Below are 17,981 nucleotides of genomic sequence, written 5' to 3'. Positions count from 1 at the left end.
TACTCTATCACATGTATTGTGACTCGGCATCACCAAAGGAAAAGAGTTAGGAAGGGTTTTCTTGTGGACTGTAGACTGTTTTACCATGTTTTTATCATCTGAATCATCATCTACTTTCCCTAAAATTTGCCCTCATTTTTTGACTGTTGCTACATTGAGAGTCTTGTTTGTTTTGTTAAAGAGCAGTACAAATGACTCTGACTTTGAGCTAGGCCACAGATGGATTGAATTTCTTATTCTTTGCTAAGCAAAATGCACCTGCTCCAGAATCTTAAGTAGCTTTTTAATTGCTTCCTTGTGCACAACATAGCAATAGTCATCTGTAATGTTATAGATGGATTGCATTTTGGATGTCCCAGAGGTGACTTCTTCCTCTGCAATAGTGCCAGAAGCTGAGATTAGAGGAGTGTTCTGGTTGAGGGCCCAGCCGTCATGGTGGAATTAGTCCTTTCCTTCAGGCTGATCTGATTAAAAAGGGGCCAAGATGTAGAAACCTAGTCCCCTGGTTTCAGGAACTGCACATTCCCTCTTCTTTAGACTAGAGAAGGGCCAGCTCCCCTGTTCCCTCATCCATGAGTCCCCACTAGGCTGTGATCTCCAAGTGTTGGTTCTTCTGTGTCTCCGTCTCCTAACACTGTCTGGCATACTGAGGAGGCTCAGGCAACAATAGCTGAGTAAGTGAATTCTTTCTTGAGCAAAGCATCCACTTAATGTAAGGAATTGGGAAAATATCTAAAAGATTATATCAGTGGGTCTATTTCCAGTGGAGCTTACTTAGGAATGAATTGAGAAAGCAAGCCCCACTCTTTCAGCCCAGAAACTCCTTGCTCTAGGGAGGCTGCAGATACCCTGAGGATGAAATCCATCTGTGAAGCTACTGACAGCATCAAAAAACTTGACAAGTGGCAAAGGAGTATTTGATGATCCAACTGGCTTCAATTTTTTTGGTTGTTGTGAAAAACAGATCCAAAGACAACTGTGGAAAGAACACCCAGTCACACATGCCCGAAATTCAGAGGTGGGACCATCTGCTCACTTAGGCATTCATGCTTTTGCATACAGCAAACATTTATTGAGAATATACTGTGTGTCAGAAACTGAACAAAACTTAGTCCCTACTTTCAGGATCTCCATAGGCTAGAATATATTTGCTCAACTATGTATATGGTGCAAGAGGTGTGGCAAGAAATATGTGCCCATCCCTCAGAAACTTATGGCCCATAAAAGTAGCATTATTGGAATGGAGTCTTCAATGACGAGTGAAAGAAGGAAAACACCCTGGGCTGCTGGGTGAGCTCAGAGGTGCAGCTGGTGTAAAGGTCTGATGCTGGCAAATCGTGTGTGCATGGAGCCTGGGTTTGGGCAATGTTTAGGGTGTTTGAGGATGAGGGCTGGAAAATCAAGTATGCTAGGCCTGGCACTCCAGTGTGTGGCTCTTCCAGTCTGAGCCTCTGTCTTCTCCAGCCTCCCATTACTCACAACTTTTGTCTTCCCTCCGTGACTCAAATTTGCCAGTTCCTTACCTGCTCAATCCAATTCCTACACTCCTCCTGTCTGAAATCCTTTTCAGTACTTTACAGGACTGATCCCACTTTATCCATCCAGTCTCAACTAAGCCTCACCTATCTGGTAGGCTGTACCTGATCACCCTGACTACCATTGCTTAAACAATTAAGTGGACAAATATGAAGGAATAGACACTCATTGGTGATCTGCAAATCAAAGGCACATGAGCCTGTCAACTGCTTTTGTGATCAATGGCTTAAGAATGGTTTTTTCATGTTCAATGGTTGAAAGTAAATTTTAAAACATATCATTTAGTGACGTGAGAAAGTTATATGAAATTCAGTGTCCACAGTCAAGTTTTATTGGAACTTAAGTTTACAGAGGTCTGCGACTGCTTTCATGGCAAAATGGCGAGGTTGAGTACTTGCAGTTGTAATCCTAATGGCCTACAAAGCCCAGAGTATTTACTGTCAGCCCCTTTGCAGAAAAGGTCTGCCAACCCCTAGACTGGGGAATCAAGGGAATGGGAGAGCAACCTGTAGTCATTGTGGTGGAAGGTGAGGGAAGGCTGCGCTCCTGGCCTTGAGGTTGGAGAGGTGGAGTCTGGATTCCAGCCTTACCGATCAGGCAGGTTCCCTACCTCTGCCAAGCTCCCAGTCCTCTCCCAACCAGTCAGGCTTTCTCCACATGAGCATCTCGACCTTCCCCAGCAAACCAAGTCTCCCCTGTGTTGGAATGAAGTGATGAGTGTGAATGGCCATGTGACTCACATGCACTGGGCAGTTGTTGGGATCACTCCTGATTGTGAAGTACTGGAGCAGGTAGGAGGGCTGGCTGCATGTGGCTGCTACCTCTGAGGGTCAAGTGGGATGATCACTTTGCTTCCTGTTTTGGTGTGTATTTGAGAGATGAGGATCTGAACAGTGGATTTCCAAATATGTACATAAAATGATTGTGAGTTGGGAATCTCAAAGACATGCCATCATCTATAGTCTAGGATGGGTTTAATCAGGGATCTTGTATTTGTGGTTCCATGGAGATGTCAGCATAAAAACTTGGCCTTTGGGCTTTACCAAGTCTTTTAAATACAAATTGCCTGTCAGTCAAAATTTGGGTCCTTATTAAAATGATTTCAGTTAGATTCTTGACTGTAATAGGCTCTATATCTTATTACCCACTTTAGAAACTAGCCAACACCTTCATGTTCTTTTCTTTATAGAACTGTTGGCATTTTCTTTTTAAAACTCAGAGAATGTTTTGGATTGATTTTTAGATAATTTCCCTGTCCCTCCTCAGTACAACCAGGATGTAATGTACTTTGAGTTTATGTGAAACAACTTGCAAAATGCAAAAGTAAAACTATTGCTCTCTTTATTTTCCAAATACTTTGGTTGTACTCTTGTATGTGAGGCTCTAAGAAACATACACTGTAGGCACTTTTCCTTATGGAGCTGACTCTTCAAGAAGGGAAGAAAGACCCAGGTCTCAAATTGCTGTAACTGTTGGTTCTGCATCATGGGGGTCATAAAATACTAAGAGAGCCCAGACCATGTCTAGTTGGGTAGGTTAGCAAGTCTGTCTGGAAGAATGACTTAGAATAAAGTTGAAAACTGAGCTTGGACTATAGCCTACTTGCACATGGAAGCCTACTTGATTTTCTTGCCTTCATCTCCCTGCAGTGTGAACTCTTCCCCCCTACCCTGTCACACTCACACACGCAGTGATGCAGACCTGGTCCTGAGCAATCTCTCTTCAGTTAATTGACAATAAGACATGCAGGGCATTGGCCTGGCTTCTGAGTGGTATGTGGTATTTGCCCTGAGGACTTATACAGGAGACAAACATTAGCAGTTATATTTTAATGAGATAAGTCTCAACTCGCAGGACCCAGTGTACATCAGTGCTATTGCTGCCAACCTGTACTGGGTTAAAGAATTGAGAGCAAGCACTTAGAGAAATCTTCATAACAATTTAACATTGTTGAGGTATTTGTACTATATTTTATAAAAATATCCATTTATAACAGATTAAATGGGAAACAACTAGTCCTTCGCCACAGATAGTTTATAGTTTGAGAAACTGGTTGTATAGATCACCATAACTTGAATTTTTTTTTTTTTTTTTGGTGGTACTAAAGATCCCCAGGGCTTCATGCATGCTAGGCAAGCACTCTACCACTAAGCAACATTCCTGGCCAATGAAAAAAATTTTTTGGAATATCTCATCTAATTTATTGATTGTGAAAGTAGTATGCCTTCATTGTGATAACTTGGAAAGAACAGAGAGGTTTTTTTCTTCTTTTTTTATAATAAACAAACAAAAAAAAAGTTAATGCACACAATCTGTCACAGAACTACTTGCTGCTCACGTTTTTCTCATTCTTCTTTCCAGGTTATATATGTGAATTTTTTTCTTATAAGAATGGGCTACTACATAACCTATTTTTAATTTTTTATATTGTGATTTTTTGTACTAATTAAATATTCTTTTATAAAGGGCTGGTTAGTGGTCCATCACCTAGTTGTATGATAATTTATTTATTTATGTACCTTTTCGTAGAGTTCTCTATTACTAGCACTTACTTTGTGATCTCATTTGGTATTTCAGATCATGCCTTAAAAGTTTTTGTGTAGACATTTTTGATAGTCTACACAAAAAGAGAATATATTTTCACATGTAGAAATACTAGGTCAAAAATGTGGACTATTTTAAGGCTTTGATAAATTATCCTTCAGAAATGTTGAACCAAATTTCAGCTACTGCAGTTAGTGGATGTATCTCACTGCACGAAGTACTCTTGGGATTGGTTCTTACAGGTGGGAAGATATTGAAAGACAAAGACAAGGACAGGAAAGAATGAGGGGAGCACTTGGGTAGAAGACGAGAAGAGCACAGATGTTATGGGACATGGAAAATGAGAAAAGTATACGATATTTTTAAGGAAAGAGAAAAGATGAAAAAGTTAAGCTAAAACCCAATTCACTGGGGCACAGAAAGCTAGTTTAGAATGGTACTGGGCATACCATTGGCTCTTGAGTAGGAGAAGAGAGTCCAGGGCTCAGCTGTGGGAAGACAGAGCACACAGTGCAGTCTGCATCATACCTCTCAATCCTCATTCTCACCATGCTCCGCCCACCTCTTGCCTTTTGTATGGCATTCCCTCTGTCTAAGCGCCCTGCTTTCTACCGAAACTCTACTCATCCATCAGGGACTATTTCCCAGTTCTTGCCTAGGTGCTTCCTGCTTGTTTACCTAGCACTCACGGGTAGGACTGTCCTGTTACCTTTGTTATAATGACTTGGTGTACTACTGTCTCCACCAATAAGTGACTCATTACTCTTCAGTGCCTACCATCATGTCTAGTAAATAGTAGGTATTCATATACACTTGCCGAAGGAATCCCAAGTACTTCCAATGTCTTGTATAACCTTATATACATACGTGCACCCCAGGCCAAATATATGTTCCAACAGAGTGGGACGGTAGATGTCTCTACTCAGTCTTTATTTCAGAGCCAGTTAGAGCATCATGCAGACTCCATGATGGAAGCCCTGCTCTTAGCCTTCTCATCCCAGAGAATTCCAGGTGCCAACTTTCAGAGTGAGCAGAAGGCCTGACTCTAGTAGTGTTTACAAGTCATAGTTGTTTATGAGAACTTTTACTCGTAATATTAATTATGAAATCAAGAAATTGGTGACAGATTTTAGACTTGGGGTTTGGAAGATGCCATATGTTGATGGGTAGAGTATTACTTTTAAAACTTAAGAACAAAAACTCTTCTCAACTACACATTATTAAATGTTGACACATTTCTAGTCTCTCTTCTGTGTATATAGACTTTTATTTTTAAGTATGTAAATAATGTATGAATACATTATTCTTTAAAAGCTCAAAAATATTATAAGTAAAACTTAAGAATTCTTTGACTTTCATCTCATACCCCATAGTCTTTAAAATTTTTTGAAGTAGAACCTTTTAAAAATGATATTATAAATTTAAGTCCAATATTCATTCATTAAATATATAAGTATCTATATCCTATGTGCTGGGGACAAGCAGTGAGCAATATATTAAAGGCCCTTACTTGCATGAAATAATCAAATAAGATAACTTGAAATAGTGGCCACTGCCACTCTTTATCATAACACAGGATAAAAGAATAATGAATAGGGTATGGAAAGATTACTACTACTTTGGGGTGGTGGGCGATGACCTCTTAGAGAAAATGCTGAGGCTTAGTGATGAGAAGCATCAGCCATGATCAGATGTGGGCCCAGACCTGCCAGTCACGGACACTGTTGGTGCAAAGACTGTGAGGCCATCATGGCCCATGTGGTTGAGGTGCAATGACTCAGGAAGAGTGCTGCATGGTAGGTAGAAAGGCAGGCAGGGGACAGATTGTGGTGGCCCTGGGGGCTCTTGCATACTCTTCTAATGGTAATTGATAGTCAGAGGAGGTTTTTGTAAAATAGTTGATACATAATATTTTAATACCCAAAGTAGATGAAAGCAAAGTGCTGGGATTAAGCTGAAGTGAAAAGCCAGGATTGGCATCTTCCAGATAGGAGGTGCTTGGAGTACCTTAGCCTGATAGTTTGGATACCTTATGCCTGGGACATTTCTAACAGGTAACTTGGTCTGGAGACAACACAGCCAGGGCCTCTATCCCCATTTCTCCCCATCCCAGACACTGGGGTGTCTTCCTTAATCTACCCTAAGCTTCTCCCTGTTGGCTTCCACCTTGGAGGTGCCACACCTCTGATCCTGTGTAGCAGGATCTGAAATCAATTCCAGGATAGATGTGGACCTCTACTTCCCCCTTGGGTCTTTCCTTGCCTTCCAGGAAGTGCCCACAGTAGTGTTAGCCCTGTCTGTGAGGACACGCTGTGGTGGGTCAGTAATTGTCAGCATGGTGGGTGACATTAACTGCATCTCTGGCAGGCAGTGCTCTGTGCTCTGAGGGGTGCTCAGCCTTCCTGGTGGCTTCCCCAGTGAGGTAACTTGTCCACAACTCGGAGAAATGAGTGCAATCAGGACCCAGCCACAGCTGCTTTCTACTCAGGAGAGGCTATTGCTGACTGTGACTCCTGTTGCTTGTGGGATGATTCCAGACTCATCAGCCCCACTGTTTAGTCTGTCTCTCTGCTGTTTCTCCAGGAACTTCTGCCTTTGCTGTGCCAGCTTCCCTGCCAGAGGTGTTTTTCTCCTCCTCTGCTCTTTCTAGCCCTTAAAGAGACAATTCTCCTTCCACATTTTTTTTTTATTAACTCTGTTTCTTTTTAAAAAATAAAAATCTACAAAAAATAAAACACAAAGAAGGCTCATTATTAAAACTATAGCATGAAAAGAATGTCCCCCTTTTTTGCCTTTTCCCAGTTCTGTCCCTCTCAGAGTTGGAATTTGCTGTGTACCTTTCCAAACTCTTTGTTATGCATTTACATGTAAATGTTAGTGTGGGTTTTTTTAAAATTGTTTTTATGAGATTGTTTTCAAAAATATTCTCTGGCATCATGCTGAGGACATTATTCTTCTTTGACTTGCTTTTTCATTTGATGGTATCACTTAGAAAGGCAATATTTATAGTAGTAGCTTAAAACAAACAAACAAACAAAAACCCTTTGTAGTCATTAAAAACATTTTTGGGGTAAAAACTCAAAAGGCTGTAAAGTGAAAGAAATACTTTTCCAACTTCCTTCCATTTTTTCTTAAATTTGGGGGGTTACTGTTGTTAATACTTTGTTGTATATATTTATTAATACAAACACTTTCTTTAAAACAGGTGATCCTATAGTATTTAGTATGTGTACTATATGGGATCTAGAACATTTTTCCTTATCTACATATATGGATGCCTCGTTCTTTTCGGTGAATGAGTAGTATTCTTTTGGGTGAATGTATTATTTAGCTATTTTCTTATTGGTGAACTCATTCCATCTTTTCTATTTGAAAAATTCTGACACTTTTGGCTCATGTTAAGTCCCTTTGGTTTTGACATGAATTGAAATTATTCAACATGATCAGCATTTATTGAATGGCTCCTTTTTTCCTAGCACTGGGCAGGGCTTTAGGGCCACAAAGTACTTTAATGCACGATGCCTCCTGCCTGCTTTGGGTTACCGTGGTTTAATAGGATCTTCACATGCTTGAAGAACGAGATTGTGACACATGTCAGACTGACTTCCTCCATTATTCCTTAGCATATAGATGGTATTATTAATTCCACCTAGGGAAGGGAAGGGAAGGGAAGGGAGAAATTGGAATTGGATTTTAAAGGATGAATGAGATCTCCTGGGGGGAAGGCAGAAAAAGTCATTTTTTATAGGGAGAATAATATGAACAAAATAGATTGCGGGAAAAGGAACGTGATGTACAAAAAAATGGCCAGTGGCTCAGTGTGGTTAGAGCATGTTGTGGGTGGAGTGTGTGGCGTTGCTTGTTTGCTCAGCAGTTGATCACAGCAAGCACTTGGCAAGTGAATAGAAGGATATGGGCTCTCTGCCCAGCTAGACTCCCAGCCCTCTTGGGACCACCCTCTGTTTCCTGAAGAGTCCACATGTTGCTGCCAGCTCAGGGGGCTCTTGAATTGGTCTAACTTTTCAAAATGTTCTTTGTCTCTTGCCATCTTAACCATGTCTTGTCCTCTCTCCACAGAGTTTAGTCATATCCAGAAAGAGCACAGAGTTTAGCCATGGCTCCCAGGAAGAGAAGTGGACGGGGGATTTCATTCATCTTTTGCTGTTTCCGAAATAATGACCACCCAGAAATCACGTATCGACTGCGAAATGATAGCAATTTTGCGCTTCAGACCATGGAGCCAGCATTGCCCATGCCCCCTGTGGAGGAGCTGGATGTCATGTTCAGCGAACTTGTGGTGAGTCCTAGATTTCTATGGCATTGGAGGGAGCCAGGGAGGGAGAAGAGGAGGGGGTGTGAATGGGTTCTTTTGGTTTGCCATGTACTTCCTTTTCTACTGAAATGGCCCTCGTCCTCTCTGTATGCCTGTACCTTCATAGTCAGCAATGAGCTGTGGAGAAGGAGGAGATAGAGGGTGGCATTACTACATCCAAATACTTGCTCTTCCTAATTCCTCCTCATCCCACCTAGTCTGTACTTGCGTGTATAAATAATTCCTTCATGTACTTCACACCTTCTGGGATTCCCCACTGCTCCCATACCCCCACTTCCAATGCATAGTATTAATAATGTCTTGTTAAAAACTAGTCGTTCTTCCCAACTTGTCCTTGATCCTTTGTGAGAGACATTATTACTTAAGCACTGTATCATTATTTAGCCTAATGATAGGATTGGAATAATAACTGTTGTGGGAAACTTTTTATAGATGCTATCATAGTTGGAACACACTCTCCTCAAATGAGGTGATGTGTCAAGTGTGGGACCCATTTATGTAGAGATGAGAGTGGACTCTTCAGCTTCACTTTCAGGCATTGCAGAGGACACTGTGGCATAGTTTAAGGGGGACTGATATGGGGATTAGGGAGACCCTGGCTCTAACTTCATCTGCATAGGTACAGAAAAATCATGTGTTTTTTTTTTTTCTAAGCCCATTTTATGGAAAATGGAGAAAATGGTACTCCCTCCTAGGTTTAATGTAATGTTTAAATGAGAACTATGCACAGTGGAGAGTAGCCCAGTGTCTGGCTCTGGCAAGTGCTCAGGAAAATGTTATAAGGATACCATATCCTCTCTAATCACTACTGATGTTTTGTAATAGAGTCAGTCCTAATCAGACTTAGATTGTTCAACAGTCCCAGACAGTGCTAGCATTTTGCATGACTCTTAGGTTAAGTAAGTGAGCTCTGTCCCTGCCTTCCATAGGTGATATGGGAACTGATCATATGTCGCTCCAGCTCTTACAGACCAGGATTCACTTATAAAACAAAAGGAGAAGTCAATTTGAGAGAGTCTGTGAAGCTCATGTTTGAGTTCTGGTGACCAGAGTAATGGGTCTATTTCCAACCAGAATTGGTTGAAATAAAGAAGAGATGACTCGTGACAGTACGTTTGTACTTTATGATGTTGAATATTTTCATCGTTTAAGGAATCTGTCCCCTCTCCCTTCTCTATCCATTGCAGAACTTTATTCTAGGTATCAATGAGGAGGTCAAAATAGAAAGTTAGAATTTGCCCCCAGATACCTGACAGTTTCAGTAGCAAGGGGACCAATGATGAAGAAGGTGTAGTGCCACCAAAGGAGTAAGCACTATACCTCTACACAGATTGTGTGCATGCGTGTTGTGTAGGACAAGGCGACGAAGTGGAGGAGACTACGTGGAGGAGGTGAGCTGTCGCAGGAGTCAAAAATGAGTCAGGTGCAGGGGATCCATGTTACTAGCTGTCTCCATCATCTTAAAGGAGTTCTGTGTTGTAGCAAAACCTCTGTGGTTATAGCAGCAAAGTCTCTTGCTAATGCTGCAAATCCTCCTTGTGCCAGCTGTGGTTCTGTTCCTTGCCATCTTCTATCCAAGAGGAATGACAGATATGGCAACCTAGACCTACTAGTGAGCTCCAAGCGTATGCTTGAAAGCAACATGTCTCTGAGCCCTCATGTCATTGTCAATGCAGCTCACATAGCCACACTTGACTACACAGGTGTCTTCCTGCAGGGACTGACATCACAGGTCACATGGCCAAGCCTGAGGTCATTGGGGTGGGTGGAGAACACATAGTCCTCTCCCAGGGAGGGGCAGTGAACCACTATCATGATGGCAGTCAAGGAGGACATCAGAATGCATTTACAGGGTTTTTAAAATACTTTACTCAAAGTACTTTAAAATTGAAAGTCAACCTAAGGAGATGGTATGGCTCATAGCTGAACACATCCTCAGAGGCACTGGAGCCAGTGGGTATCCCATATCCATTTCAGTCACATTCTGTTGGCTCCCAAAACGAGACCAAAGCAGGAGCCCATGCGGTGGTAGATCTTAAAGACATCTCGCTGTTTTGCACTCATAAAGGAGAAGAGTCCATTCTCTGTTCCTTACTGATGTCTCTATTCTGTGTGAAAATTGCCTACAGCTGTTAGTTGTTAAAAACCCAATGCCAAACCAGAACTTTGAGCCAAACCATTGGAAAACAAATTATCTTGAGGTTTGTATCTGTCCTGGTGAGTGACGATGGATTTTTGTCTAGTCCTGACTTTAGGGACTTAGACCACAAATCCTTCCAACTGCCAGGGGGAGGCTTGGGGCAAGAGAGGTGAGCTCAAAACCACTGGACACTCCTGCTCTGGGTTCCACTGAGCAGTTGCAGGAGCAAGGCTGCCTCTTCCCACGTACAGGAGAGGGAGTGGTGGCAAAGAGTGCCAGGGCTCTGGAGTCTGACGGCTCTTCTTGCTGCTCTTCAGCCTAGGGAGATTTCCTGCAAGGTGGGCTCTGTTTGAATCTAAGCTTGTTTCTTTGCCTATAATATGGGGGCAATACTACCTCTGATAGGATTGGTGTGAAGATTAAAGAAGATAACTTCTTTAAAAAGGCTGGCACCTAACAGATACATTATTCCCTACATCCCAGTCCAGCAGGAGGGATGAGAGAGATGTTGTTGTTGTTTGTTTTTCTGGGCACAACACTCTAGGCAAATGCCCCATGTTTTTCCTTTTCTTTAAAGCAAATCTTCTTGCTGTGAGTGGGCCACTGTGGGTCCTAGCTTGCAGGCTGCTTCACCTCTGCTTTTGTTGGAAAACCTCTCATCAGAGCCAGCTATTGTAAGCTGGTTTCCTTTGCCTCCTCTGATGAGTCACTCATGACATTTGTAAAAAGTGATAGCAAATGGATTTCTTTCAGAAGTGCTTACTGCAACCTTATCATTTCATTAAAAGAGTAAGCCTGGTTAGGAAGTCGGCCATGTGAGAATCTTCTTAGAAAGGGAGCCAGTTCTGTAGCAGGCTCCCTGCCACAGCAGGGGAACCAGAATTCATAGTCACAGGATGCAGTGGTTTCTGGGGGTCCTAGTTCCACATCCTGCCTGTCTTTTAAATTAACAGCTTTATGGAGACATGATTGATGTACATGGAATCTACTTATTTAAATTGTGCAATTCAGGGGCTTTCGGTGTATTCACATAATTGTGTAGTCATCCTCAAAATCAATTCTGAGACATTTTCATCATCCTAAAAAATAACCATCATGTCCATAAACCTTCACTCCTCATTGATCCCCAACCTGATCATCCCCTGGTAACTACCAATCTCTTTTCTGTCTCTAGTAATTTGGAGACAATTCATATGAATGGAATCATGCAGTAGATGGTCCTTTGTGACTGTCTTCTTAGCATCATGTTTTCATGGTTCGTTCATTGAAGCATGTAGCAATACCTCATTTCTTTTTATTGCCAAATAGCATTCATTGTATGGACATATTACATTTTTAAATCCTTTAGGCATTGATGGACATTTGGGGTTTTGTCAGTCTTTGATTATTATGAAGAATTCTGCTGCAAACATTCATGTAAACGTCTTTGCATGGAAATATGTTTTTAGTTCTTGTGGTCATATTCCTAGGAGTGGAATTGCTGGTCCTTGTTTAACCGTTGAGAACTGTCAGACTGTCCCAAAGTAGCTGTAGCATCTTACATTTACCCCAGCAACATGGACATTTAACCCACTAAGCTATATCTCCAACCCTTTTTCTTTTTTATTTTGAGGCAGAGTCTCACTAAGTTGCTTAAGCCCTCACTAAGTTGCTGAGGCTGGTCTTGAATTTGCCATCCTCCTGTCTCAGCCTCCTGAGCTGCTGGGATTACAGGCAGGCACCACTGTGCCTGGCAGCACTTGTTCTTATTTATTCCTTTTAAATTGATTAACCAGCTGCATTCCAAGCTGCTTAACAGTTCCTAAAGGACTAAGGACATATAATGTAGGGATTACTTTTTTTGTGTGTGAGTTTTCAGATAGAAATAAAGTGTCCTGCTAAGAAATACTAAAATATTTGGAATATTTACAAATAAAACATTAAATTGAGTATATGAATAATCTCTGTTGGCCATACATTTTATGCCTTTTGATCATTAATTCTTTTCTTTCTGTATTCTCTATCCTGCCTCCTCCTCCCCTCTCTACTTCTTCCTCTTTGCTTTGTGCCTTAGTCAAAATAAAGAACAATCTGAGGCTGATTCTTTAAAATAGGATTCAGCTATATTCTTTCCTTTACCAGAAGCACTGAAAGGTCTCAGGTTATCCCAGCCAACATATTTGAAGAGTCCTAGGCTTGACAACAGTCTAAATTGTCCTCATTAAGCAACTTTTTGCATCTCAATATTAGCAGTAGCAGATTCCCTTTTGGGTGAACAGAGGAATATGTCATTTGTTGACTGACTGTTTTGATGTGGATGCATGGTAAGGGCCTGCCTATGCTAGATCCTGAGCAAACCAGACACAGTTCTTGATGACACTGTAGAGTTGAAGGTCTAGTAGAGAAGACAGGCACCTATATATGCAGTCTCATCAACTGTGATCCAGTGCTATGAGCGGGTCCACTCAAGCCGGACATTTTGTTAGGAAAGAGTCTTTATTCCCCCCCTTTTTTTTTTCATGAGGAGAGAGTTTTACTGGAATAACACTCCAGGCCTCTCTTCCAGCTCCTACTTTTCTTTGTGGAACTCAGTTCCTCCGCCTTTCTGTTTTGCTACAAGTCCACCTGATTTCAGAAAACACACAGTCTTTGACCCTTAATGTTATACATTCCACACTAATGATCCTCCTCAAAAAGTTCTGCAGTTGTCTGGCCATCCCTGCAACTAGTGGGTGAGTGTCTGATTCAGCGTAGAAATCTTCATTTGTCTGTAGATGAAAGTTGGGTTCTCCAATGCAGCTTTCATGAGTGAGAGAAAGGTATTTTGATTTCCATTTGCTTGATTCCTTAGCTTCGCTCTCTAGTAATTCCAGACGTGCTGAGGAAGGAAGGTGCTGTTTCCTGACACTCACTCCTGTCGCTTTCTATCTAGTGTGAAGGTTCTTAGAAGGCCTCCTGGGGGAAGTGACATGAATATGAAACATGAAAAGTAAAAAGTTATTATCTCAGCAAGGAGGAGAGAAGAGAGTGTTACAGACAGTGAGAACAGGATGTATAATTGCTGGGAGGTGAGAGAGAAAGCATGGAAGGCTCAAGGAACTGAATGAGGTTCAGTTTAGATGGAGCCTAAAAATAGGAGGCAGGGAGGATTGGGAATCCAAGCCTGGAAAAGGCAGATTGGTCCTGGTTGGATTGTTTATTGAAATATATATCTCGAATTCTTCCTTGAACCAGAGGAGAGCACCTCTGCTTTCTTACAGGTTTTCCCAGTGAACTGGATAAAGCATAGTACATCAAAACATTTTGCTACTTGGCTACATTTATAAAAATAGCCATTGCTCTCCATAACCTCTGTGAGGTGTTGGTAAGGTTAACCATGGTATCAGGTCTCACTGAGTAGATTCTGAATGTTTCCCTTTTTAAGTCCAGTTGTTGAGCCTTATTCTGACAACAACACACCTCCTCTGGCTATTTTAATTTTGAAACAGAAAGGAGAGAGAAATACTAGGAGCCCCCTACTGCTCTTTTCTGGAGTATATCCCCAGGGGTGAGGGTTTCCTGCACAATCTCCAACAGTAGCAGAGGTGTTGGAGTTGGTATCCTCCTTAAGGTTTCTGCTTCTGTCACCCTCAGCTCTTTTGCCCTGTGAAATGGCCACAATGTCCAACTGCATTTCCTGTGTGAGATTCTAGAGGAGAAATTCAGATTTAAAACAAAGTCTGGTTATTATTTTTGAAGTGTATTATAGTAAATCTCACCTCTTATAGCTCACATGTTGTACATTTAGAATCTGTTTCATGGACTTTTTAAAGGAAAGCTTTCATTTATAATACAGTACTGTGAATTTATAGCTAGTTTGAAAATGTATGCAGCAAGAGCCCATGCCTCTCTAATCCTGAAATGTTACCAATTCCATTTTTTACTGTTTTCTGGTTCATCTGTCTTCTTTCAAGTCCTATTTTTATTCTTCCATTTATTTGGCCAACGGTTCAAATGATTTAAGATGATACCTAGTATTGTGCCTTCTAGGAAATGTAAAATATTTTAAAGAAATATGTTGAGAAATCCATCACTGGTCACAAAACCACCCTTTGTACTCCCGAGGGTTGCCAGAGTTAAAATCTAAATGAAAAGATAGTTATGTTGGATACAGTAGGGTGAGAAAATATGTCTTCACTATAATTATATATAAATATAATTGGTATTGGCCAATTTCATTAAGTTCTGAGGACATTCTCAACATTAAGTAACAAGCACAGAATCTGGGAAACCAAGATAGTAAGAATGGGCGAGAATTTAGTTGACAGATCAGATTTAGATGAGTTCACAGTCACTGTGCCAAATACATTCACTTGGGAACCCACATCAGTAATCTCTTCATTTTTCAATATACTCTGAAGTCACATTGGTATGAAAGGAGCAACAGAATCCAACTCAGACTTAAGAAATAACCAATGTACAAATTTTGCCCTATCAGCCGTGGGAATCATTACCTCTTTTCTCAGACGGATGACATAATTTCTTTTCCATTACTAGAGATATTTTAAGCTTGCTTTCATAATAAAATTCTTTCATTGTCACCAGAATCAATGAAGAGTTTCATCATATTTTATCTCTTTATTTTTAAAACTTGCCTTTTACACTAAGACCATGACTAAGAATAGAGTTCCTCAGAGGCACTGTTCTGTTCCCTGTCTCTAAGAAAGACAAAAAAATTGGGTAGTAGGAACATTTAATTTTAAACTGATAGAAGAAAAAAAAATACTGGTAAGGAGACATAGTTTTAATTTATTGTTTCTTAATTAGAGTGTAAAATCTTGCTTGATAATTAAGCAGAGGAAACCAGACTGTAAAGACTTCAAAGACGTATCTAGAATAGTTTCAGAGTACCCTGTTGTCTGGAAGCCAAAAATCAGACTCTAATGAAGGAATTGATATTAAAATGGGTCTGTTTCCATGAGGTTTGTTTTTGTTTGACAAACCTATAAATGTCAAAAGAGAAAATTCTGTGTGGCTAATAGAAATAACTAGTTGACAGAGAAGAAAAAAGTATTGAGTGGATCTTCCCTTGACACTACAGCATATATGGATGAGCCAACTTGATGAATTTATAGAAAAATGCTTAGGACAGTGTGAAAATATGCAGTATATCACAAAGGGAAGTGGGAATATAGATATGGGCTTAAATGTGTTAAAATTCATGTGTAGTAAATGTGAACTGCTGCCAAAATACAATCGATTTAAAGGTGTCAAAAAACGATCTTAAGTCCAGAACTTGATAGATAAATTATTCTGGCCTGAGAATAGCAGACAGTTTGTGATACTGATGTTGATGTAAGTGGTTTTGGTCACCTCTATCTGTTGTGCTTTTGAATAGAACATTGCATTTCTTCTGAGAATCAAAGTAGGATTGGTAGCAGATTTTCATGCCGGTAGACACTACACATTTCTTTGTACTGGCTGAAGCCCCTACTCTCTGCTTATAAGACTGTAAGATGGTTGAGATGGGCTTGAAAGTTTCCTTCTAGTCTTCTGATTCACCAAGAGTAGCCACTAAAGCCTATGGTAAAACTCTTCCTTGTAGTCTCAAATTTGTTTTTTATCTCATGAAGATCATTAAAGCTGTTAAATTTGGATTTTGACTTCATGTTAGATACATTGTTATCAATCTAGTTATTACTTATTTCTGGATTTTTCTTGGTATCAAATCAAAGAAATTTGAAATGGCGGAGCATGAAGAGACAGAGGAAAAAACAGGAAAATGTTCTTTTTACATAGAAGTAGTGCAAAGCCACGTCTGAATTTATAATACTAAAAATGGTTATGAATCCCCTTGGACCTGATATTTTCCATTTATGTGAATCCTAAAGAGACCCAAATTGTATGGACCTACTTAGTTTTAGCTACAATTTAAAACCTGATTATTAGTCCCAGGTGTAAATTACACAAAGTCAAATATATTGTATTAACCTGCCCACTCCCTTTAAGTCCCATATATAAGCCATATAATATGATGTTCAAAGGTAGGGAGATTGATTGCTAAAAGTGGTGTTTAGGTAGGGTTTCAAGTGTAATTTTGAAAGTGTGTTTTAGTAATGGCTAGAAGGTTCTGGTAGTTGTGTTTTTACAAATGACTGTACATAAGAATATATCTTGGCATCATCTAACACCATCATTTGCTCTTACAAAACATATGCGACACGGCCTTTGGGAGGTAAATGTCTAATACATGGATGTTATATTTGAGTTCTAAATTGTCTTTGAAAATTTTTACCTGCTGTGTTTGGAACCTCCCCAATACCCCCCTCAATTTCCAGAATTCCTTTGAAATTTCAAACTGTTTCTTAATGCCTATTATGAGAGGTCCGTGACTAATGACATCTTTTAGTTAGAATTTTCTGGCTCATGGATGAAGAGCTGGAATTTTTTTTTTTGGGGGGGGGACTAGATCCCTAAAAAAGGCAAAAAGTTTTTTTCTTTTGCCCAGTTATAAATGAATTTATTGGAAACATCCTAAACTTGCTAGGTATTTATTTCTTTATACATTATAATACTTAGGAACCAAATTTAATCAAATGACTGAAAACTCACCACTATGGATTGTTTTCGGGAAAGATGGGCATATAGTAGATTTAGAAGGAGTCAGAAAATCCCTTGCCATCTTTTCAGCTGTCAGCTTGAGTTTATTTCCATATAAATAACTCAACATGTGAAATCCACTATGAATATGCACCTTTGCATCTCAGAACAGAATGACTCAAGTGTTATGCCTGGCATAACAGAGCCTAGAACAATACCTGGCCCAGAGTAGGTGCTCAATAAATGCTTGTGGTCTGAATGAATAGATGGATGGATGGATAACTAGTTAGTGAAGCATAACACAGCAGGTGCTCAGTAAGCATTTTGATGAATGCATACGTGTGAATGGATTAATGACTGCTGAGTCCATCAGCATCTGGGTTTGTGTTTTGAATACTTCTTGAAGTAGTGGTAATAGGTTTAGGCTGATCCTTGCACCCTCCCTACACCCCACTCACCTGTCATCCTTTTTAGTCATCTTCCTCATTGGGCTGTTAGTTACTATGGAAACACCAAAGTGTTCCCCGGGAAGGGTAGCAGATTAAAGGATAAGGATAATTGATAGCGCTTAAGAAAAATTTTCTACTCTTAAAAGTCTCTCTACCATTTATTTCGTGGTAAAGTAAATACATAGCTGCGCTGTGGGAAAAGACTCCTTGTGCTAGATTGTCTTTTGACCCAATTAAAGCTTAAATGTGTCAGATGAGCTGCCAGCAAATCTCCTGAGGGTGTAGAAGGGGCCTGGACTAGCAAAAGCTGAGCTGTGGTGTGTGGTGGAGAAGGGGGCTGTGTGAGCTGGGCCTCAGAGTTTCCCATTGAGCCTCAGGGTGCCGTACTCAGCTGGTTCTGTGACCCAGTAGACAAAGTCCC

At 40.5% G+C, this 17,981-nt stretch overlaps 1 protein-coding gene across 1 annotated transcript in view; it reads left to right on the top strand.

Annotated features, from left to right (window-relative positions):
• The window catches only part of Daam1 (dishevelled associated activator of morphogenesis 1), a 166,314-nt gene that overhangs the window by 60,593 nt on the left and 87,740 nt on the right, over window positions 1–17,981 (top strand). Inside the window, exon 2 of the mRNA XM_026410057.2 lies at window positions 8,158–8,377. Coding sequence (XP_026265842.1) covers window positions 8,195–8,377 — 183 coding nt within the window. The 5' untranslated portion in view covers window positions 8,158–8,194. The remainder of the gene's footprint in view (window positions 1–8,157; window positions 8,378–17,981) is intronic.

The sequence above is a fragment of the Urocitellus parryii genome, chromosome 6 (genome assembly GCF_045843805.1).
Source record: "Urocitellus parryii isolate mUroPar1 chromosome 6, mUroPar1.hap1, whole genome shotgun sequence".
Lineage (NCBI taxonomy): Eukaryota > Metazoa > Chordata > Mammalia > Rodentia > Sciuridae > Urocitellus > Urocitellus parryii.
This window is presented reverse-complemented; position numbering and strand designations above follow the sequence as displayed.